Source organism: Diplotaxodon limnothrissa, linkage group LG22 (genome assembly GCF_057381915.1).
Source record: "Diplotaxodon limnothrissa isolate DT_005_m linkage group LG22, D_limnothrissa_male_GT1.1, whole genome shotgun sequence".
NCBI lineage: Eukaryota > Metazoa > Chordata > Actinopteri > Cichliformes > Cichlidae > Diplotaxodon > Diplotaxodon limnothrissa.
The window spans coordinates 16,368,799-16,393,555 of record NC_140616.1 but is presented as its reverse complement, the minus strand read 5'-3'; the positions used below and the strand labels follow the sequence as shown (position 1 = coordinate 16,393,555).

The 24,757-nt window shown below is 40.1% G+C and overlaps 2 protein-coding genes and 1 pseudogene across 2 annotated transcripts; 2 read left to right on the top strand and 1 right to left on the bottom strand.

Moving 5' to 3' along the window:
- Positions 1 to 1,048: 1,048 nt before the first annotated feature.
- Positions 1,049 to 6,124, bottom strand: LOC146609676 (cathepsin K-like). Its single transcript, XM_085346240.1, has 8 exons — positions 6,062 to 6,124; positions 4,781 to 4,901; positions 4,576 to 4,698; positions 2,252 to 2,404; positions 1,941 to 2,165; positions 1,669 to 1,834; positions 1,228 to 1,333; positions 1,049 to 1,148 (listed from the first exon to the last, which is right to left on the bottom strand). Exons 2-8 carry the CDS (start codon positions 4,898 to 4,900, stop codon positions 1,049 to 1,051), a joined length of 993 nt encoding a protein of 330 aa, XP_085202366.1. The 5' UTR covers position 4,901; positions 6,062 to 6,124.
- An 8,001-nt stretch (positions 6,125 to 14,125) lies between these two features.
- LOC146609675 (leucine-rich repeat and immunoglobulin-like domain-containing nogo receptor-interacting protein 1 pseudogene) lies at positions 14,126 to 15,955 on the top strand (annotated as a pseudogene).
- Positions 15,956 to 18,710: 2,755 nt separating this feature from the next.
- On the top strand, positions 18,711 to 24,416 carry vps72a (vacuolar protein sorting 72 homolog a). The gene is made up of 6 exons (XM_085346421.1): positions 18,711 to 19,055; positions 21,278 to 21,430; positions 22,386 to 22,503; positions 22,696 to 22,872; positions 23,241 to 23,385; positions 23,710 to 24,416. The coding sequence occupies exons 1-6, from the start codon at positions 18,939 to 18,941 to the stop codon at positions 24,098 to 24,100; spliced, it is 1,101 nt and encodes a 366-aa protein (XP_085202547.1). The 5' UTR covers positions 18,711 to 18,938; the 3' UTR covers positions 24,101 to 24,416.
- Positions 24,417 to 24,757: the final 341 nt, after the last annotated feature.

Below are 24,757 nucleotides of genomic sequence, written 5' to 3'. Positions count from 1 at the left end.
GCTATATTAATGTATTAATGTAACGATAAAATAATATCAGCTTGATAATAACAGCTTGAATCATTTATGTAGAACAGGATGAGAGAAAAAGAAGAAAAAAAAAGCTCCGTTTTCTTTGCCTCTAAATGGGAAAAGGAGTCCAGTCTGAGGTTAAAGTGGAATCAAAGGGTGGGGGAACTAAAATCAGTTGTAATGGCTCAGTGTGGGGAAGAGAATCACAACTCACTTTTTACTGAGAACTTCAGTAGATTTTCTTTAAAGTACAGGCTGTGATCAGCTGACTAGCTGCTCTTTGCAGATGTACACACCTGAATTCAACCAGATGTGAGCAGATGTTTCATGAGTTGTCCTGGCTGATGCCCGTTCTCTACACTGACTGTATACCGTTCATGCTGTCTGTATACTGTGCACCAGCCACGTACTGATTTAAAAGCATGTGGGCTTACATCTAAGCTTCACATTTCCAGTTTAAAAGATAACACCGAGCAGTCCTTATTTGATTAACAAATGCAGGGAGTAAAAGCAATAAGTTTTCAGGAAAAAAAATAGTCAAGCAAAGTTCAGATACCCCAAAATTCTACTTTAGTACTACTTCTACTTCCAACTTTAATTAAAACTGATCAGTTGACAAAATCTTTATTGTTCTTGAGTGTAAATTTGTGCTTAGAAATGTACAAATAAGCGAATGTGCATAAAGTATTTTTACATGGCACAAAATGTTATGAATCTTTCAATTTTTTCACTTGTCATTGTCACTATTATTAAATCTGTGAGGTTTAACATGCAGAAAGTAAATAAATACATAGAGTACAATGTAGAAACAACACTACTGAATGAGAGCTGAAGTATTTCAGTCTCAGACATGTGTGAGTATGTAGTCAGACATTTAAAGTACAGTGATATTGTTTTTTTTTTTATCAGATGAAAAGTTATTTCAGTTGGTTGGACTTTAAGCATCTTTAGCGGTGATGTGAAATAAAACACAGTGACACTGACTGGTCTTTAATAATAATTTAAATAAACTAAGTTGAGTTAGTGGGCCATATTTTCACACTGTAGGGTAGACTGGAAAGCTGGCGATGCCGCAGAGATTATTCTTGTTCCGGGCAAGCCGAATGTAACCTCCTTCTCCCCATGCAGTTCCCCAGCTGAAAAGACAAAAACATTCACATCTAGGTTCAAAATATCGGAAATATTTTACAGGTTAACAATCGGAGGTACGTTTACCTATTTTTCACCAGCCAGTAGTCTTGTCCTCCATCTGTGCCATAGCCCACGAGCAACACAGCATGATTGATCAGCTTTGGGTTGCAGCTTGGTACGTTGTATAAACCTAATAAATGCAGGCGTGTAAGTTAAAAAAAATACATAAGGTAAAAAATATGTGGTACAGCCGGTCAGTGCTAAGGGCCTCCCAAGGGCTGACAAACCTAAAATTATAGCAGCGGTAATGTGCAAACTTTGCAATGAAAGTAGGAGATGTATGACCTCCCTGAGGGGGCTCCACCAGTTTCAAGTGAATGAATGCATGATTCTGTTTAAGCCACTTAACGAAAATCAAGAGGAGTTATCCCTCTGGGATTGAAGCCTTTTTTCTGGATCAGAGACCAGCAAATAAAGTAAAATTCACTAGAATCTCCTGCACCGTGAAGCTTTTAGCCTCCTCACCTCCACTGTACATATGAAAAGATTCCAGCATGGCATTCACGGCCACGGAGATCGGCCCCACTGATGCCAAAACTTTCTGCAGCATCTTCTCATCTCCTTCTGGAAGGACGCTGAATTTGGAACAGTAGCCAGCCCGGCCCTGGACAGAATAGCGGCATTTCCCATTCTGCAAAGAGAAACGAGACATTTATGAAAAGACAGAAGCACTGTCAGTCTTTCTGTGTTTGTCCACCCTCTTTCCTACAGTTCTCTTTGTGCGTGTCGAGGATGACCTTGTGTTCGTAGGGATAAAAGCTCTCCGAGTCAACGCCTCCGTTGCGAATGACGTAGCTGTAGGCTTTCGTGATGTAGCCTCCTCTGCAACCCAGGTTTCCGTCCTGGGTGCTGCAATCCACCAAGTTCTGCGGACTCAGGGAAACAAGTGTACCAGTGCGCTTCTTCAGCTGGCCCTCGAGAGCTCCCAAAGAGCTGAAGGCCCAGCATGACCCACACAAACCCTTAGAAAATAAAAACAGTACAAAGTGTCACTTTTGTCACGGGATCGCGTTAATGATTTTCCTTTTCTTACAACACCCGATCTCACCTGGTTTCTGACAGGACCCACCAGGCCCTCTTTCCTCCAGTCCACATTCGCAGGTAACGGTGAGTCACTCACGTCCTTAAAAGTGCCATTTGTGAAATTAACGGTCTCCTCCAGCTTCAAGCCGTTCAGATTCTCATTGATTTCCTCAGCTGTCTTGGGGGCAAAGAAATGGCAGCGGTAAATAAAATGAAAACACCATTAAATATCACCTCTGCACAACAGCATTGTTTTCACTTGACACCGAATGTATAAACACAGCACCGATCTCGGGTTGGCTGTGTGTTTGCCCTTCCAACTATCACCTCTGTCTTTGACGAAGAGCATAAAATACAAAAGGTGAACGGTCCAGCTGTAGCAGATAAGGCTCTGTGTCATTTTATCTTTCACAGCAGCTTTAAAAACAGAATCTTTCTCCTTACATGTGAGTGTATTTCAGCTGCCTCACATTATTCACCCAGGCAACTGCAGCACTCTGTCCTCTGACAGCGGGCCAAAAGCTTGCATGTGTCCCAAACATTTCTGCCAGTTTCCTGCAGAGAGCCAACACGCCACGCCCATCCAGGCTTTACCGCTCGGGCTTCCTGGATTTTTAATCAAAAACAAAACCCCTCTAACTTAGAATACAATTCCTCTCTTGTTTCTGCAGTTGTTTTTTAATATTAACAATCCATTCATTCATTTAAAATATTATCCATGCAGGAACAAGAAATCAACACTGTAACACTGACATGTTGCTCTAATATTTTAAGGTTTTTGCACTTTGTGTTTCTGGTCTTTCAATGTGCAAAACATTTGATGAAACTTTTTTCTTGAGATCCTTTTATTTAAAATACAAAGTCCACATAAAATGCAAGGTTCTCAGACATTTGCACATAAGCAAAGTATTTCATTTAATAGTTTATGCAAGTCCAACCTGAACCAGAACGGCACAGAACCAACCAGTTTGCAACCCTTATTCTATATTCTGTTATATATTTCCAGCATTACATAAGGGTCCTTATGTACATAAAAATAAGCATCTTGATTGTCCAGGCTGGCCCAGCCCATACTGGATTAAATTAATCTGATTGTATGAAGGGAGATTAGAGCCGTTTAAATTAAGCCCGCGGGGATGCAGTTTTATCTGCAGATTAACAGTGGTGGTCATTCACGTCCATCTTGCACCAGCAAAAGTTCAATGTGCATGAATGCGCTTGAGGTTCTGATGGCAAACATATGGTTATGTTTACACGGTGTTAAAATGTTTGTATCCACCAGAGGTCTCTCAGATACGCTCCTGTGAGTGATCGCTCCAGTCTGGCGCTGCAATTCGTGCTGTTCAGTTTAACAGAATTGCTAAATGTTTTCAGTTTGGTTGATTCTTCTTCTTGTTGTCAAAATTTCTGCCATCATCAGCACAACTATACAATGATTTGGGAGTGTGATTTGTGTAATAGTTACATATTGGTTAATACATGAGTGAGAAAGACAAGGAGAGAGAGAGAGACACCAATCCCGTCTGTGTAGAGATTTTTGACTTTATACTCGATATGTGGCTCAAAGTGTGGCTGCAAGGCCATAATAGTCATAATATAGACTGGAGGCAACTCAACTCCCTAATATTAAAACATATTTTAAAAACTTGATATTCAAATATGTTCAAAATGTGCCCCTCAATATACTGAGATTAAAATATAACCCAGAGATTTTCCTGTGCAGGGAAATACAGGGAACAAAAATCATAATAATAACTAGACAAATTACTGTTATTATTCTGACCGATTTCAGCTGTACAGCACATGTTTGTTGTAGTGGTTTTGCCACTAAATGCTGCAAACTGAGTGTAGACACTGCAGGGTATGCGGACCACTGCAGAGCAGACTCGGACTGAGAAGGACCAGTAAGATCAGACTAAGATGGATGGTTTTTGTCAGGATGAGAAGACAAATGATGACAATGAAGTTTCTGAATGTTGTTTACAGTCACTGTATGAAACCAGCTGTGGTTAAAGTCAGCAGTTACTACCACAATCGTATGAGCGCCTATTCTGTAGTAGATCTCACTTCTACTTTACATAGAATTCATGGTAATGCCAAACCAAGTGCACCGATCCTGCAATTGTTTGTTCCTCTTCTGTCTTCTACTGTTGCTACAGCTTTGTTCAGCACTCAGATATTTTTCCTGTGGTCACTCCAGACTGCAGATAGTTTTAGATAATTTAATGAAATTCTATCCATGAGCCTTGAAGCTGTTTTAATGTTACTAATGAACGACTGCACAATAACAGATTGTTATCTAGATTTAGAAAGTTTAGACATCCTGTCTTCTCAGCAGCAGCATCCTACCATGTCAGCCAGGTGGTTCAGTCCCAGCGTGAAGCTGTGCTTCCCTGCCGAGGCTTCCTGATTGTGTCTCAACACCAAGTGCACGTTCTTCTCCCATACTGCCCTCCTGAAGTCGATCTCGGTCTGAAACACAAATCCGCGCTGTCTCATTCAAACCTTGCCAGAATATGTGGTAACAAAGACAAAATGTCTGTTTAAGTCCTACCTGATTATCATAAACTTTTCCATGTTTGGTTTTCCACTCTTCCCACAATTTGTTCACAGCGGGCGAAGAACAGGCGAGGACCACGAAGGCCAAAAGCAACACAGCACACAAAGTGTGCATACTGAAAAGGAAGGGGAAAAAAGAAAAGCAGATGTAATCCTTGTTTAATCAGCTAATCACTTCAGTAGTTCAGTTCAGTTCAGTTTATTTTTATTTCAAACATATAGATTCACCAACATTTCATAATATCATTCCATGCAGTTGTTTGAAAAGGAGTAGGCAAAAGTATATACTTATTTAGCCCTACCCCCTCTCAATCATTTCCTCATGATCTAAATTTGAACAACAAAAGCTTGCTGCCTTCAACTTAGGCAACTTGGATTGCATTTTGAAATTTCAGTATCTAACTTTCTGTGATTTGGTGTGCACCTGAGGTTACTTTTGGTCTAAAAATGTTGATAATGATAATGTTTAGGAATAATGCAGTAAAAGTATTTTCCTTTAAACTGAAAGATGTGAAAAGTTGGAGCTCTGAGAAGATCTCGGCTCAGGTTTACAAAACTCTACAAGAGAGTCCCAGTATAAACAGTGCGGGAATGTATACAACTCAAACACAGAATGATAAACTCCAGGTTTCCGTCACCACTGAGCCTGAAAATGGTCACGCAAACATAGTAACTCTTTCATACATGAATTATGACAACCTCAATCAGGATTTTTAGGCATCTTTAGGCATGAAAAGATGACTAAAAATCCTGATTGAGGTTGTCATAATTCATGCATGAAAGGGTGAGAAAACAAAAATTACAATGAAACATGTCATACATCTATAGTAGCATTAAACGACCAGTGGGTGGCAGGGTAAGGAGTGGCACATCAGTGCCCGATGTAGTGCTTTATGTGCAAGTATACCATCAACACTGACACAAATACAAGAAATCAGCCTTTGAATAGCTGTCCACTGTAGTAACCACTATGCGTGAAAGGGTTAAGCATGATTAGCATTCAGTGCACAAAACCACAACACTGCATTTGCAATGAAACACAGTCTGTAAACAAAAGCAGAAGAGCCTGTAAACATGATTCTCATCTACAGAGCAGACGTCTGAAGATTACTCCATCGCAAAACAGAGAAGTTCAAGCCGTAATCTCTTACTGTAATCTCCCAGCTTCTTTCTCAGTAAATCTTTTCCGACACCATATGATTATTCGCTTACATCCATAACCTTAAACAAGCCATTAATTTAACAAGACGTGTAAAAAGAAAAGAGTCACACTCACCTTGTTGCAGAATGACTTCGCCCAGAAAGACAAGTTCACCCGGTTTGAGCACGCTTAGATCTTCACGCCTAAAAAGAGGAAGTTTTATTTCCTGATGCGAGCTTTTATGCATCTGCTCACTGCCTCGTCATGTGAATGTAATTTACGACCAGCTGCAACCACACAAACTAGGCTTCCCGTATGAGAGTTGCGTGTGGAGGGAAATACGCGCGAAATGAAAACGTTTCAGAATAAACTGATAGAAATGAAACTGATTTTGTAGTTCAGGGAGATTTTTTTATAATTAATCACGACTTTGAATCATATTTTGACGTACTGTAGCTGTTAGCTGAAATGAGAAAAGGGCACATGAGCTTAATTTATTATTCTGCCACAACCAAAAGCAAAATCCAGATTTACTGCCTAATGATGCTAATTTAAATCGAATTACACAGGGTCAGAGCGAGTCTGTTTTGAAAGCTGCAGTTTAATCATCAGGGCTCTTTGCCTTCAAACATGCTGTGGATTTGTAGAAAACTAAAAGAGGCGTATTAAAAAAATGCTCTTTCTTTCTGGATTCTTGTTTTGAACGTCAAGCCAGAACTCTTGATCATTCTTGTTCAAATGTTTTTCTTTTATTCTTGAATTTGACGTGAACTTCCTCACGTCTTGTTTTTGTATACAAGTGGAAACAACCACCGGATGCACCATGATCCAGTCATTCAATCTGATGTGGTCTGTGTTGTATCTGTGCGGGTCTCCAAAAAGTATACTGGTCCTTTCAGTGCAGAGGAGCAGCTTCTCTACTCTGACATGCAGCAGCCATTCATCTAAAATGTGACTTTTTCTAACAACTACTGGGATACAAAAGAGAGAAGAGTTGTAAGACTACCACAAATAACCGCAAGAAGATGACAGGTTCTCCTTTTCCTCTCATGCTTGTTGTATTTACTTCTTGAGTGTACTTGGTAAAGTTGTATGTAAATAAAGCTGTGGATTCTTAGCTCTGACAGGTTGGGGAATCAATCCCAGCAAGAAAGACTGATGGATCAGCCGATCAGTGAATTCCCTGCTGCACATCCTGCTGTCAGATCTCATGGGGCATGCTGTTTGATCCATTTTAGCTTGCAAGTAGTTGCCTCTGCAAGACACTTTGCAACCCACCCAACCTGAGCTTCTCCATTTCAGGCTGCTTATGCTTCTTCTGTGAGGTGATCCTGTTGCTGACTTTTGAATGTCCAGAAGCCATACAAGAAAAAGTAAATTACTGAATTGCTTCATTCACCCAGTCACACCCACATTCATCCATCATCATTTTTTTCTATACCTAACCACCTTGTTTAAGATTCATACACACACTTTTATATAGGCAGCCCAGGGTACAACATCGAGCACACTTCGACATATAGACGAGAAGAGCCAAGGATCAAACCTTCAGATTAGTAGAAGACTGCCTCTTTCTGCCTCCTGAGCCACAAACACATTTAGTCCTTATTACATCTTGAACAACACATTATAGATATGTTTTTCATGGTTCTTGGGTCTAAGGTGTCCACTGCCTAAGAGGCATTTTAAGTGCATTTTCAGAGATGCAAAAAGGGTCAATGTGAGACCACAATTTAAAACAAACATAAAAAGGAAAAAAATCCACATAGAATTTTTTTTATATGTTAGTGTGCTCTGCTTATTTTTGTGCATTGACCAATTAAAGTGTTATTAGCAGATGCGAGCTGATGCTGTTGATGATTGTACATTTGTTGGTAAATAAATAGCGTGCCACAAAATCCTCTTAAGAAGACAAACGGATCAGAATGTAAAGAACAGATGTGAGCTGATCATCATCAACTGCAACGTGAATAAGTGGATAGTAAACCAAGAGAAGAGGGATTAGTGGTTTGGAGACTGTGGCTATATACCGTGATCTGCTGGTCACCAAGTTTTTAGCCGTCTTCGCTCTCATTTCCTGTCAGCTTTCTGTACAATATTGTAAAAACCCAAAGGCATGGCAGCGGTCTGCACAGCGGAGAGCTGCAATGACGAAACTCTATGAAGAGAACTGGACAGAAGGACATTATGCAACGTGGAGATCTGAGGTGGCCTTTGCTATTTTTGGTCTCCATCTCTGATCCGGCCTCTTCCTGAATGCCCGGTTGGACGGAGATTTGCTGATGAATGCAGGTTCCTTAAGGTAGCAGATGGTAAGTTCCTGACTCAGCACAAGCTCTTCTTCGTTGGTGATTGTGCATGTTTTGCATCATTACATCTCACAATCATGCAGCTGAGCGGAGAGGGAATTCAACCCCCGACTCAAACACCTGATCGTTTTGTTGGCTTTCGCTGAATCCGGCGGGAGTGCTTTCAAATTTCAGCAAGTTCTTTGCAAAGTACAATTAAGAGTGAGGGCAGCGTAGGTGGCTGTTAGCAACTAAAACTCAAAATGCAGAAAATCATTTACACCTGTTATGTTTTCCCAGTTTACAGTCGATTAAAGGAGATTTATTCAGTTACAGAAGGGAAAGGAAAACAGTCGAATCATCTTGCCTCTTTAGCAAGTTTAAATCAGGGAACATGTTATAGTCCACCTCTAATAGTTAACACCAAATAATGATAATAATTTTGAATCTGCTTCTCTGGCTGCTCGGGAACCTGTGTCACTTCTCATTTTCAGTCTAGCCCCTCCTAAACAATGCAGAACAGCTTGTTATGTAATTGAACCGACCATTGAAAAACAGGATTTTTATAATTATAGTGAGACTATAATTAGTTTATTAAATCTAACCATGCAAGTGTCGATTAGTCTTAATTATTGGTTCAATAAATGCATTTAGCTGCTTAAAGTCTCTGCAGAGCTTTTTCTGTTTTGGACATGAAACAGTTGTTTACTGTGATGATGATATTGCTACACTAGTTCTTCGTACTTTCCCGCCTGGTCCCAAAATTTAGCTTCTACCACACTTATAAACAGAAATGACTCTGTTGTTCCAGATCACACTAAACACTTCTCTAACCCTACACGGGTTACTTCAAAAAACGACTTATATACCCCCTGGGATAATTATTGGAGGTCAAGTAATAAATAAAATAACTGAATTAGGAAACACTTAATGTGGGAACTTGATCAATGAAACATTCAAGATGACAATCTTTACTGACATACAAGCAAGCAATGTATGGAAATAAAAACACAGACCTTTGACTTTCGATTCAAAGTCTCACCAAAAATCAAAAATAAAATTGAACTAGTTTTTTCTACATATTCTAAGGCCAAAAAATTGGCCAACATAAACATAAAAGGCAGTGAGAGATAAACAGTTACACAGTTTCTTCTGGATTTTAAGCTGTAATATCACGAGACGTTCTGAACTAAGTCAAATACCAGAAAAAAACATTAAAATTTAAATTTTACTCTTAGATTTTAATTGGAATTTAAGGAAAATGAAAACCTCGGTTAAGTATTGCCACCACGGTATGTAACATCTAGCACTGCTGCCTCACAGAAACAACATTGTGCCTCATGGCTTTAGCTCCACATGTGAGGAAAAAAAATAATCCTTGTGTTCGAAGCAGCACGCAAACATCAGTCCACTGTATGAATGAATGGGAAATTACATGAATGGGCACCTTATTCATACTTTTGTAGCCTGCTTTCTTTGAAAGGCCTGCTTTTCCCGCTTTACATTAACATACAAAATTGTCTCCAGTTGTCAAGACAACAACTTAAAAGACAAAGCTCAAGGTTGCAGTTTAGTAACAGCAGCAGTTACAGTCCTGCTTGTTACAATAAACCTGATTTTCTAAGAGTGGCCATACAAGGTTTGGTTGATTTGCTGAGTTTTTGAGTCAAACTTGCATTAAATTTTAATACTAAGCTGTACATTTACATTTCCCACCTGCTAGAATGATATAGTGTGATACAGGGAACAGCTGTGGGCAAACTGAGTCTGATGTGGAAAAGAAAGCATGGTCATTACACCGTCTCATGGACCTTGACCAATCAACTGTTAGAAATCCCACCTTTCCTAATGTCCCTCCTTTTTCAGGAGTCTTACATTAGTTTTAAACTGGATGAACAGCCACAGTGTTACAACCACAGAGGAACTTGTGGTTAATGTCTTAATCAAACTTTTAAGAAGCCTCCGATGGGGCAAAAGAGTTAAAAAGATATTCCTTTATTTCCAAGTGTGAGTGCTGAAATTCATCCCCATCTGGTGTTACACATAAATCTCTGCATTTGGCTGACCTGTGCCTGCCTCCCGTCATCCAGTGCACTGTGTTGGATGGAGTCCAGGAGCTAGTGCATATAATCCCCCAGCATGCACCAAGCGCCCGCGCGTCCGCTGCCAGGTTGTTGTTGCCATGAGGACAGCGGAACAACAGGAGGACTGAGCTACTGCATCGCGCTTCCCTCAGAGTTTCAGTTTGAGGAATGGGAGCATGAAGCTTTTTTTTTTGGTGATGTGTTTGATTGCTCCGGGAAGTTTCTTGGTACATTTGGATTGGATTTTTGATCAGCACTGACGTAAGGAGGAACTGAGAGACTGGCACATCTACTTTGGGTTTTTTTTAGTTCTGTTTTCTTCTATTGGTATAAAAGTAGAACAATATAAAACAGAACAATAAAAAAAAGAACAAAGAGCACAAGAAAAGTCATTTGCATGTAAAAATGGAGCTATTACAATGATGAACCCATCAGTCTGAAGAGAAGGTGAGTTGGCTGCTTGCTTTTCCTTTGATTTCTTTACAAACTACTGCAACTCCCTTTTTTGCACCACCATCCTGAGTTTTTTAAACTGCCAAGGCACACCTGTAAACTATTCTCAGTCTCAAGCATGTGCCCTCCCAGAGGAATTCAGGAGGAGTACTCCTCCGTGATTCAATGCCACCGGGAGCTGCCGTCACCACCAGCAATCAGACTCCGCTCCCAAGATCCACGCAGACACCAGTGCTGATGTAAAATTACCTGAAAAGTAGATGCATGCACTCCACTGTGGCGTCTTTATATGGATGTATCATGTGGAAAATGACTGAGGAAATTCTAAGAAAGCAAAGATGACAAGCGTAAAATCAGGATCAGAATCAGCAGGAATGTGAAAATCAGTGCGGCAAATGAACCTTTTTAGGTCCAGCACATACGAGTACTTTCTTATCTGCAGTCACTTTTGTGAGAGATGTCACAAACATAATGGACATCGTTCTTTCTTTCACACCATCTCTTCTCTTACATGTGCCACGCTCTGTGCAGCTCAGCACAACAACGTGTGAGCCGAGCTGCCAAAACAGAGGGTGGCTTCACACTTGAAGGTGTTGCTTTTTTATCTCTCTCTCTTTCTCGTGCTCTTGGGAATCCAAACAGCACATTTTCTGATGAGCTGCAACGTTCGTCGTATTTACCGACGTGCAACCAAAGTTTAACAGGAATACAACTGTTTACATGTTCACATGTTCAGCCACAGAGCCACCATTATGTGTTTACTGGCAACACATTAAGACACTACCTTGGCAATACTTATGCACCAAGCCTGTGGACAGTGTTTCCTCTAGGCACCGAAATGCTTTTGCTTTTTCCGCCACCTACTGGCGGATGTGGCAAAGTAAAATAAAAATACATAAAACGAGCTTATGATGATTTGAGATTGAAAATATTTTAGTAGCTGTAATAGGCGTCCTTCCAGTCATGCATGTCTCTGTTATGTGATCACAGTTCTAGGAATAATAAGATCATGACCTTTGTTTTCCATAACTACTGGCACTATGTTTGCTACTGTCTTCAATTATGTAATGTCTGATTGACAACCTTTGCACAGCAGACTATTGTATTTTCTGTGTTTTGTGAAAGCTTTGCGAGACTTTCTGTTACAAACATCTTAAAGAAAATTATAAATAATCAGAATTATTTGTGATCCATAATTCAGCGGCTCTGAACTTTACTAAACCTTTGCCAAAAAAAATTAAAAAGACACTGACGTAAAGTACAGCCACCTTCTAATCAGCTTTCACCAGTCCTTCTTTACAATCTTTGTAAATAATAAACCTTAAATGAGTTCCATCATTTGTAGAAACTGAAGAATGTGCACAATAATAACAATAATAATAATTTAAAAATCTAAAATAGTCATTGTAATACTGGCCAGGGAGTATGTGCTACTCTCACATTATAATCTTGCCCAGAGAGGCATGTAACCGAGGAACTACAGATAACTCTCGTACGTGATGCCTCATGTGGTGCCGGTTTACTCTTTCTCCCTCTATCCACAAAAATCAAACAAAAACAGTGAGCGTGCAATCTGCTCTTGTTTTTCTGGGTGTAATTTATTCCGAGTAGAGCTTTGAAGCTGAAATAAAATTATCCACAGGACTGCAGCCTCTTAGAGGAGAGGTGCACCGTGCTTTTGCACGAGCAACCTGGAAGGGGCAATTCAGGTCAGCGTGATGCAACTTTTGTCTGGTAACACTCAACAGATAAAGGAGAAGCGGTGAAGCGATAATCTCATACAGAGATGGATTCTGTTGAATGAACTGCAGTATCGGTTCACCGAGAAGTTAAAATCTTAATTTAATATCTTTATTTTGTCGTTGGTTGTTCACATTAGAGGGGAATGTGTTTCTTAAACTAATCCACAGTGTGGAGGTTTGTCCCTGAGCTTTGAGAACTGTAACAAAATAATGAGCTCAAATTTTCAACTCCCAGCCTCCCTCAGTGAATCGCTCAGGTGTCGAGGTTTCAGACGGATGATTTTGGAGAGCACTTCAGATGTGAATCTGGCTTAAATGTCACATCAGTGAGGATAAAGGAGAAAAATGATGAAACTGATGAATGAAAGGTATTATATGAGCTGAAATTATTAACACTTAAAGTCAGTCAAAAGCACATTTCCCAATATTTGTAGGTCTACAAATAAAGGAAACTCTATCAGAACACATGAGGTCCTGTAAGGTATATTTTTAAATCTTGTGTGAAATAAACGACAAAATATCACCTTACAAGGCTTCAGGGGTACGAGCTGTTTCCATATACACGTCCTGTTTGTCAAGCAAAAGGATCACATTATTAAATAGTGGGTTTAGTTATGATTCAACAAACTTTTGCCACGTGTAAGAAATTGTTATTTTTCTATATACATTAAAGGTCTTTGTTTAATGTTATTATGGCTTGGATTTAAAATTATAAATCTTTTTCTCCACATTCATCTTTTTTGGCTTATCTAGTCAAAATGCATGATCATGCAGGAGAGATCATTTTTCCCATAGAAGACCACAAATCGTATTAATTGTGTTCTCTTCATATTTGGGGGAAGGGGGGGGGGGGGGGGGACGGTGGTGGTGTCTAAAACGCTTAGACAAGCAAATTAATAAGTGCTTGGCAACCATATTGCCACATAACTGAGGATAAGTGGCTTCTTTCAGCATCGTGACTGAATCAAATATTCACATTTGCTGTTTATCCTAATTAGAGCCATTTAGTTAATCTTCTAGAGAGGGAGCTGGAATGGAGATGAGCAGAGAAAGAGCTGAATATCAAGTTTTATTAAAAACACACACACACACACAAACAACAAAAACACAAAAACTGTTGGAGCCCGCCTGACACTATACTTAATGTTGTGTAGGAACAACGTTAAATCTTTTAGCCATGGAATTATGAGAGTGGGGAAGCTTTGTCTCCTTCCACTGAAGTGGGGCACTTTAATACTTTCCTTGTTGGTGTAAATTCTCCAGGCACATAGATCTCAAAGGGCCTCGGGAGCTTTAGAGAGTAAATCAAAGAATGAGGATCAAATTAACATCTGCCACATTCATCGCTTGTGTTAAACAGGTTTTGTAAATTAAAGTGTATTGTATCTAGAGTTTAAACAGATTTAAAGTCAGACAGGCATTAGATAAAGTTAATTTAACCCCATCAATGGATCTCTGCCACCATCCATCTGACAAGTTGACACCCAATTCCTCTTTGCTCTATTCCTAACTGGCAGTGGTGATACAAAAATAATCATTTACGAGTAAAGAAATGTATACAGAAAGACCCGTGACTCCTTTCACCTGTGATTCACTTTATCTATCCCCTCACTCGTGCACACAGGTCACCAGATGTTCGAGAGGAGCGCCGTCCACCAACGGCTGTGCTGGGGAGCTCTCTACCTGTTGGCAGCAGGGGTGGCACTGACATCTGAGACGCGTTGGCTGTGTCCGCCATCCTGCCACTGTAATGCTACGGTGCTGGAAGTCAACTGCTCTGGTGGCCAACTTACCAGAGTTCCTGATGGTCTCTCACAGGAAGCCAGGCTGCTAAACTTAACCCACAACACGCTTAAGACTTTGGTGCGTCAGCAGTTCCACACGTTGACACAGCTGTCGGACTTGGATTTAAGTGACAATCTTTTGGTAATAATTGAAGTGGAAGCCTTTCTTGGCTTGCAGAGTCTGAGAACTCTGCGCCTTTGTCGCAATCACCTGAAGATTATCCCAGTGGGAGCGTTTGCTGGCTTAACAAACCTCCAGTTACTGGATGTAAGCAGCAATCAGCTTCTTGTTTTCCTCGACTTTACTTTCAGTGAATTAACTTCCCTGCGGTTCATGAAAGCTGCAGATAATGACTTGGTTTATGTCTCTCATCAAGCTTTTACAGGACTAATCAGTCTGCAGGAGCTGCACCTTGATGGCTGCAACCTTACTGCTATGCCAATGGAAGCGCTCACACAACTTAGCGTGCTGAGAAGCCTTAGTTTTCACCGACTGGGCCTCACTACGCTGCCAAACTACTCTTTCCGCCACCTAGTCCACCTAAAGGAACTTGTCATTTCTCATTGCCCCTGGCTGGAGAGTCTGTCAGGGAACAGTCTCTTTGGCTTAAACCTCACATCACTAACCATTAAACACGGCAACCTAAGTGCCTTCCCCTACATCCCCTTACATCACCTTGTATATCTCGTATACCTTGACCTTTCTTTTAACCCCATCACCTACATTCATGCAAACCTTCTCGGAGACTTGCTCCGGCTCCAAGAGTTACATCTTGTTGGGGGATCGCTGCTTAGGATTGAAATCGGAGCATTCAGGGGTTTGGCCCACTTCAGATTGCTGAATGCATCCAGAAACCGTCTTACCACACTTGAGGTTGGAGCTTTTTATTCAGTGGACACCCTAAGAACTCTGGGGCTTGATAACAACCCACTGGCATGTGACTGCCGTTTGCTTTGGGTGGTGCAAAGGCGACTATACATGGACTTTGGTGAAAGTCCGCCAACTTGCATTACCTCAGTCCAGCTGCAGGGCTGGAATTTTCTGGATTTCCCTGAGGTTGAGCTGCCGGATTTGCTTACCTGTCGGCCACCTCGAATTCTTAACCGCAAAGCTCAGGTGATGAAAGTAGATCAGGGACACACAGTGGTGTTTCACTGCAGTGCCGAAGGTGACCCTCTGCCATCTGTCAGATGGCTAAACCCACAGCTAAGATCTTTATCACCCATCGGCAGAGTACGAGCTCTGTCCAATGGCTCGCTGGAGGTTCGCTATGCTCAGCCTCAAGATAGTGGCAAGTATCTCTGTGTGGCATCAAACGCAGCGGGAAACGACAGCCTGCCCATTAGCCTTCATGTCCAAACCTTTCCATCATCTTCTAAGAAACCATTTCGTCTTAAAGGTTGGTCTGCCTTTCCATCTGCTGCTCCAGGTGTGAACGGAAATCAGAAACTCAATTTTGATGTAAAGACCCTACTGATAGCAGCAACCATAGGGTTTCTCTCGTTTTTCAGCTCTGTGAGTGTTTGTTTCATTTTCATGTTCTTCTGGAGTAAGGGCAAAGGTCAGATAAAACACACAGCCACAATCGCGTATGTGCCACGAAGCGCCATGTCGAGCAGTAATGGAGGGACAAGCAGCTATATGGAAACGGGGAGGTTTACCATGAAGCTGTTATGAGTCAATAAGCAAAGAATATATTCACCTGATATTAGTAGGTATCAGTGAATAAACTGCAAGATGCTTCAATTTATTTGTTTTTTGCTTGAATCTGATAATAATGAGCATGTTGTCTTAATTAATAATATTTTAAATTGCATTTAAGAAATGTGACCTGACAAACCATGATCATGTTTATCTTGCAACACAAAAAAATAAGGAAATGAGGATAAAATAAATTAAAGAGTAAACTTAAAATAACAATTACATTGGACTTCAGGTGGACTATTTGGACTGATGAGATATGGAGAATCTAACAATAGCGGTATTAACCTTATATTAAGGTTAATGTGCAGTTTATTATGCAGCTTCTTTTCTGTAGCATGTGATCTTTTCTTGATTAATTTCTGCACTGTTTATTATTTAATAAATGTGTGAAATGCAAGTTGGTTGTTTTTTGTTTTTTGTTTTTTACATTTTTCTATCCAAGAACTTACAAAAATTAAAGTGATTATGCTTTCACAAATTTGGTGTACTTACTTAAAAATTTACAGCACTACAGCATCCAGTGAGGAGCAGCACACACAGCACTTGGTTTAATGCGTCTAGATGTGAACTGCAAGGTTTAAAAAAATCTCCATAAGCAGTTTTGTACTTACATTGTGGGCGAGTAGACCGTAATACCAGAGGTGTGGACTCGAGTCACATGACTTGGACTCGAGTCAGACTCGAGTCATTAATTTTATGACTTTAGACTTGACTTGAAAAAATGTTCTAAGACTTGTGACTTGACTTGGACTTTTACACCAATGACTTGGGACTTGAATTGGACTTGAACCGGTTTACTTGAAAAGACTTGATATTTCACCCCAAATATAAAATTTAACATGCATATTATATAGAGATTGAAAATGTGACGTCATTCACGGGTAGAACCGCAAAGGATTCTGGGAACTCGTGGCAAGCGGTACTAGCGCACGCAGGCTTTCAATTAAAATCAGTCACACAGCGATAAAAAGAAACACAAAAATGTCAAGAAGCTGTTGTATTATTAACTGCAATAGCCGGTCGCATGACAGCCACGGGAAGCCGACGGGTAAAGAGATCGGTTGTTATCGGATTACGTCGTGGAAGAGAAATTGTTCAGCCATGTTTCCGAAGTAACAAAGATGCGACTGGATTGCAGCCATTCAAAGATCAATTATAACGTCCCAGAACACTCCAGCTCACAGGTTAGTCTGCTCCAAGCATTTACACAAAGGTCAGTCTGCTGTTGTAGTTAATGCGTCATTTTTCTTAACATAATTGGTGATATAGGTTACAAGCAAGTCTGGCGCTGAACAGAAATTGTCGCGCTATGCTCCTTTATTTATTGTGCATAAATAGTAAATTATCCTGACACAATATTGCGTTTCGCTTCTGTTATTATGGTACATTGACAAAAACATATACTTTTATTCACAGGATAAAACAGGTTTTTTGTATCACTAATTGCCCAGTACGATTACAGCATACAATATTATTGTCACTGCTACATTTCTGTGATGGGTACCAGAAATTATTTCCACTACTAATTAATTACCGTTGAGCTCAAAGGTCCTATTAATAAACGGTTAACGAATGTGTATTTATGAAGACGATTTGTGAGACTGGTAAACTTATGATACGTACGATGGTCTTTCGTTCTACACGGTGCATTTCAAGGTCCTGCACCCATCCGTCGGTAAACTGTACCTGGGCTTGTTGCAGTGACCTGAAGTTACTAAACTTCATGAGTGTATGCACTCACTCCAAGAACCGTATAATTATAAATATGCATATAAATATGCTAAGATGAGATAGCTGACTTCATCTAACTAGCAAATGTTTTCCAGGCTACGTTGGTGATACAGTTTTTTTTAATGTGTATGATATTTTTGTCATGCGATTTTAAAGCTGGTCCTACAACCGCATCCAAGAATAACATGCAGCGTATCTCAGAACTGTCGGTGAAAATTATTCTTGGAGCTAAGTTTAATTGAGCTGCATTTTAAAGAGGTGCAATTTCACAATTTGTGTATATTTTCTAAGTTCACTATTTTGTATGTGTTGAGAAAAACACAGATTTTAAAATTACATGGTCTAATATTTACATTTAGCATATAACTGCAACATTATTTTTTCGTTTGTTTTTTTTAAAGACTCGAAAGGACTTGAAATTCAAAGTTTCAGACTTGTGACTTGACTCGGACTTTTACACCAGTGACTTGAGACTCGACTCTGACTTGCCTGACATTACTTGAGACTTGACTTGAGACTTGAGGATAAAGACTTGAGACTTACTTGAGACTTGCAAAACAATGACTTGGTCCCACCTCTGCGTAATACTTATCTTACCTTCACCGGTGAGTGGAGCTGGCTGCATTAACTGACAGCTAAAACGGTAAGGGGTGGATATAACAATAAACAAATATAATAAATAAATGCGTAATAAATAAATGACTTTAACAGTAGATAGAGACTGCTGAGTAGTGCAGTCATTATCGTGCGCTAAAATTACAGAGTTGCCATGACAACGCATACGTTTCTCGGCGCAAAAGAAGACCTCGGTTTCATGAAACAGTTATACAATTTTTGAATAGAATATTTTCTAATAGAAGCTTCGCATTAACTGTGTAATTGATTATATTTTCCTATGTCAAGCCAAACAACTAAAATAAACTTTTAGTCCGCCCGCTAGCCCGGAAGTAGATCAACAGTCCCGGATATGGTTGCTTGCTAAATGAGCGCTAGCGGTCAGTTGTACATTTCATTTGTCAGTGTTTATCGTCTCTTATAAGAAAAATTATAAAGTATCCCTTGAATTTAAAAGGGTCTAAAAAATATGGGCACCAACATAAAATTAAGCAAATATACTGAGTAACGACGAGGTCAAAGAGGTTCCCGCAAAACGATCTATATCTTTTAGCGTAACATAACGAGCTAAGTAGCTTAGCATTGATTAGCATATTTTGAAACCACAATCATGAGCCTCGCAGTTGGCCGCGAACCCAGAAAGACTGCGGGAAACCGTATGTCCAAACTACTGGATGCTGAAGAAGAGGATGAGTTCTACAAGACCACTTACGGAGGCTTCAACGATGTGAGTAACCAAACTGATAAACAGAGCGCGATAATAAAGAGTTAGCATTAGCCGGCTCCAGTGTTAATAACTAGAGCCTGCAAAAAACAAAGTTTATTGTTTTTTGCAATGCCTGAAATACTGCTGCTCAATTTTGGGGAAATTGGTTCATACCTATTTGCTGCCCGACAATGAAGCCGGCAGCCAACTCACTTATTTATATTATTTACACATTAATACAACGGAAGAATTTAGTTTCTGCCAGGCTACTGACCATGCACTAGTACAGGAGACATCTCTCACTATTTTGAGACTGACATGACTGGGAGTGGGTCTCACTGATATAAATCAGACTCTCACAGCATTACACGATCCGGACCTTTTAGACAAGCCAGCACATCTTCACACGTTTATTTTAGTATTAAATCCTAATGAGAGTATCATATATGGCAGGGCCGCTGCATTATACTTCAATACTTTTAAAGAGTTTGTCAGGAAGCTCTTGACTAAAGGGTTATGTGCATCATGTAAACAGCAATTTTAAAAGCTATTTTAGTTTTATCATGTTCTTGTTAGGGCAGATCAATAAAATGTTTATTTATTTATATTTGTTGGGGTTTATTGGGTCTTGTATCATAAATTTAGTAGTGCATTGCTGAAAGCACTTACTTCCTCTCTACTAGGCTGAGGTTGTGGTTTAAAAGTTGATTAACTCTCACTGGTAATTGGGGAGTCGTGTTTGATTGTGATTTTTAACAGTAACCATTCCTGCCATCATTTCCGTAGTAATGTTGAAAAACAATCTCATCAGATTTTGGATTTTGACAAGAGCGAAAACTGAGTGTGAAAGCGAAGCTGTCGATTTTACCAGTCGATCTGTGTTCCTACCCTCGCTATGACCACGAGCTGTGGGTAAGAACGAGATTGCAAATGCAAGCGTCAGAAATCAGTTTCCTCCAAATGGTGTCTGAGCTCGGCTTTAGAGAAAGAATGAGGAGCTCAGTGATTTGAGTATAGCGTCTACTTTACATATCAGAAGGAGCCGGTTGGGGTGGGTCAAGAATTGGAATATGATGCCTCCCAGGGGAGGTGTTTTGAGTGTGTATTAGCAGGAGGTAGCCCTGGAGCAGACCCAGTAGAGGGAGGTCTGGGGCTTCTCTACTTAGACTGCTGTGCCTATGACCTGGACATGGATTAGCAGCACAAAATGGAAAGATAGATGGAGAAAGCTCTTCATCAGGCTGGGGTTCTCACATCTGAGAGTACAGTTTTGGAACTATAAGAGAAATGAGGTGAATTAAAAGGACACATCTAAAAATGAGTGCGTCTTGCCACTGTTCATTCGAAATGGTGACCGTGACTTAGTTTAGAGCTGGCCTTACAATTATAGTTTGAACACCAGCTGTAAACAGAGCTTAAATGATGCCAGCTTTTCCCGCTTCACGCTTGAAGAGAGAAGAAAGTTGTGTGATATTGTTTGTCAGAACATTTGATGCTGTAGCAATCTCACACGTTATGGTTTGCTTTTGAAGATGCTAATTTGTTTCCTCAATTTACAGTGTGGCTAATTTTCTTCAAACAGCTGCTGGTTCAGGGGTCACCTTGTGTAGGGGGATTTGGCAGCGGCAGCTCTGGCAGTTCTGACAAGAGTGGCTTCATAAAAAAATCACAAACAGATCCTGAGATGCCTCAGTCATCTCTGCTGGGACTTTGATAAAGCACTGTGAACGTGCCTGTGTGTGCAAACGCTTCCTTTATCTGTTCAGTTTTCAGGGATATTTTTGTCTTGTGCTGCTTTCTAAATCTTTACTGTCGTTGGATGTTGGGTTTCAAAATGACCCACATTTATTTTAAGAAATGTGAAAATTCACATTGTTAGTGCACATAATGCATTTGTGTTATTTTATTTATCTTTGCACCTGGTTTGGGCTTAAGGCTGCTTGTTTGAGTTTTGTGATGTAGCTTTGACAATGAGGGGAAACATCTTTATTAAAAATAAATAATCTGTTTATTACTGAATCTCTTAATGGGATGTGACTTTGCATACATAGCTACACACTTGCCAGATACAAAAGTGTAAGATTTTAATCAATAGGCCTGAAGACTACACTTAGAAAAAATGCAGAGGAAATTTGGTGTTTGGTGTCTTTGCTGGTATGTCTCGGATTACTTGCAGATGGTTTGTTCTGCTGTTCTTTTCTTTTCCTGATTTTTATTTATTGCTCCATTTGTTTGTCGTTCAGGAATCGGGAGATGATGAGTATCACGGAGAACATTCAGACACAGAGGACGAGGTTGACAGTGACTTCGACATCGATGAGGGTGACGAGCCGGACAGTGACCAGGAGGAGGACGCACCTCGAAGGAAAAGTCGGGTTGTCACCAAAGCTTACAAGGTAATGCAGGACCAATCAAACTTTGAGCTAAGCTGAATTTAATTGCCCTAATACCTTGTGTCATCATGTATCACTTTGCAGCGGACTTGAAAAACAAAGATGGAAACTATTTGTTTTTCCCTTTAAAAGAAAAGGAAAAGGAAAAGTACTATTTACCACCTTTTTTTAATCGCTGTGTTGTCCTTCAGCCCCACATGGGTACAGTTGCACACATGTGCTCCTTATCCCTCAGGTGAACAAGCTTTTTAGCAACTAATGGCCAAGTCGGACCACTAATGTCCCCATTATATTTTACACAGAAATACTCTTTTAAGTGGCTCTGTTTCTGTTTGTGCCTGTTTCACCTTTGCTGTTTCCTTTATCTGTGCCAGATATTCTAACATATAATTAATGATGTTTTATATTTTTATGGTAAAAGGAGTTAAGCCTCTTATCTCTGTCAGTTTCGCTGTTTTCCACATCATATTGGCATTAAGTATCTGCCTCAAGGCTTCTGCAGCAGTGAATCGGAGTACTCAGTGAGATTAGAAAAGTGGTATCTAAACAGTACATTATCCTTGGCTCACAGATGGGCCAAATCCTTTAAAAATCTATGAAGAGCTGAAGGACAAAATCATTGTAGGAAAGATTTTTGATTTAAAAATGTCATACTGACACATATAAATGACCTCAGTCAGTCAGCCGAAGGTTAAAACTGCTCTGCAGCTCCACAGAAGCCACTGGTTGTCAAATGACATGTATTAACATTTGTTAAAAACAAACTGATTTAAAAAAAATCCTTTAACATAACAGTTTGCATTGTTTTTAATATTAATATATTTTTTATTTCCTGGCATGAACATGTTTAATGTGTGATTATAGCATAACATTTAATGTTTTTCATCTTCTTCCTCAAACTGAATGTCAGTGAAACAGATGCGAATTGAAAATGCTCTCTGTCTTTGTTTAATCCAAGGAACCAATAAAAGTGCCAAAACCCAAACCTAAAAGAACAGAGGAGCAGAAGAAGACGGAGAAAACTAAAGTGGAGCCAAAAAGGAGGATTCCACAAGAATTCCAAGATTTTGCAGAGAGTAAGATTTCTCTAAACCTCCTACTAATGCTTCCATAGTGTTTTCCTTTTATTTGAAAAGAAGGATGCATAAACCTCCCAGTTGTGTGCATTCAGTGAATGGATCATAATATTGTGGGAAAGTTACAAACATGTTTAAAAAGTTTTATTCAGCTGGTTTTTTTTAACACTGCATTTCTTAATTCTTGTGTAGCTCGGAAGTCTGTCCGACAGTCCACCAGTGAACATACACGAAAGACGAATCTGCGCTTACAAGAACGCCAGGACGCCCCGCGAAGGCGACGAGGCGCTCATCGTGACCGACCCCTCACCCAGGAAGAGCTGCTGGCTGAGGCGAAAATAACAGCCGAGATCAACATTCGATCACTTGGTGAGAACATGTTGGAGAGTTACTCTTTAAATATCTGCACAAACTTTGGGTAATTCAGGACTCTTGGTTATCTTTCCTGTTATGCAAAGAGAGAACCAATGTCGAGATTAGTGTGTCTTAGCAGAAACATAGAAAACAGAAATGATACCAGACAGAAAGCATCCTGTTAAGCACTCCAGGATGTGCGAGTACTGAGTATCACGTTGCCAGTTATGTAAGCTGAACATTATAATTATCTATTAATCAGGATTGGAAGAGCCCGTGATTGTAATGTAAATCAGTATAGTTCCACCAATACTTTACCTAAAGCTGTTTGTGCGGTATAACAAAACATATCAGTGTTGCTGATTTTTACTTCACGTCTTCAGAAAACTACGAACGTCTGGAGGCAGACAAGAAGAAACAAGTCCACAAGAAGCGGCGTTTTGAAGGACCAACCATCCGTTACCATTCAGTCCTTATGCCCCTCGTCTCAAACCCAGTCCTTAAAGAAGAAAATGTTGATGTTGAGGGGTACGTAGAAACTCGATGCTACCTGGTTTTTCTTTTGATTCTGTTTTGGAGTAATCTGCTGCTTAAACATTGACCGAACGGGGTCAGTTGGGTATTTTCTGTCGTTCTTTTCATATAAAAAGGGCAAACACAACAGCTTGATAATAAATGGCTTCACCCAACCACTAACTATGAGTGGAAAAAAAAGTTTTTGTATTATAATTCGTATTCTCTGAAAAATGGCCGAAAATCATAAATTCTGCCAGGACATGTAGACTTATGAGCACAACTGTCTGATAATTATGTTTAAAAACATATATTCTTGGTTTTGTCATATTCCCAAAGGTTGGACCAGGACGTTCCCCAGACTGCACCGCAGAATCCCACCACACCTTCCCAGCAGTCTGCCGGAGGCCTGTGCTCCCGCACTTATATAACATTCAGTGACGACGAAGCGTTTGAGGTCGCCTTCCCGCCAAGCTCCCAGACGAGTCCTCAAGTGCCCATCCAGGAGGTTTGTCCTGTTACCCACAAGGCCGCGCTGTACCGAGACCCAGTCACAGATATACCGTACGCTAACGCACGAGCCTTCCGCATCATCCGGGAAGCATACCGCAAATACGTGGCCGCTCATGGATTTCCGAACACTTCAGGAGGGTCGACGGTACTTGACTCTTCAGCAGCAAAGGGCGCCCGGCAGAAAATGGTTATGAAACAGAGTGCGGCTGCTACATAGATTAGTTTCAAAAAGAGGATAAAGGATTGGTTTCTGTTTGAAATTCTCAGTGAAATGATCGAAAACACTGTTTTTATTTCTGTCCTTACAGCTCACGAGGAGTCTAGTGGAAAAAACTGACATTTTGGGTTTGAGCTGTCACTGAGCTGCTAAAAGGAAAAAAAACAAACAGTAGTAGAACCAAAACAGCTGCCGCATGGCCTTAAAAGGTAAAAAGTCTTATTTGTGAAGTCTGTGTGGAAATCAGCTGAAAAAGGCGTGCATCTGCACAGTGGCAGCTGTGATTGTTCTTTTTATTTAGTTTGTTTGTTTTAGATTTATGGGTTTTTTTTACTTTTGTGTTTGCAAATGTTCTCATCAAAAAAATAAATTTTGGGAACTTGTAATAATTGAGAGTTAAACGAGTTCTGCTTTATAATAAAAAATGGGACGTCTGCACAGCGGGAACCACAGGAAAAACTGGGAAAATAAGCCCATCATCATAAAATCCTCTTTGTTTTCACCAGGCTAAAATCCATTTAATCTGTCATGCCCGTCTTAATTTACAGTTTAGTATTTGTTTTTTTTTTTGTTTTTGAGTGATAGAAGGCAAAGAACTAAATGTCATGTTTTGGTTTTTAATTTTCAGTCCAGCACCGTAACTAAAAAAAACATCAG

Excerpts from the sequence above, each read along its gene's own strand:
- LOC146609676 (XM_085346240.1), bottom strand. The coding sequence starts at position 4,900 with ATGCACACTTTGTGTGCTGTGTTGCTTTTGGCCTTCGTGGTCCTCGCC. Across the intron at positions 4,699-4,780 it reads GAAAAGTTTATGATAATCAG|ACCGAGATCGACTTCAGGAG; the intron begins GTAGGACTTAAA and ends TTTGTGTTTCAG. Across the intron at positions 1,334-1,668 it reads TTTTCATATGTACAGTGGAG|GTTTATACAACGTACCAAGC; the intron begins GTGAGGAGGCTA and ends TGCATTTATTAG.
- vps72a (XM_085346421.1), top strand. The coding sequence starts at position 18,939 with ATGAGCCTCGCAGTTGGCCGCGAACCCAGAAAGACTGCGGGAAACCGT. Across the intron at positions 19,056-21,277 it reads CTTACGGAGGCTTCAACGAT|GAATCGGGAGATGATGAGTA; the intron begins GTGAGTAACCAA and ends TTTGTCGTTCAG. Across the intron at positions 21,431-22,385 it reads TTGTCACCAAAGCTTACAAG|GAACCAATAAAAGTGCCAAA; the intron begins GTAATGCAGGAC and ends GTTTAATCCAAG.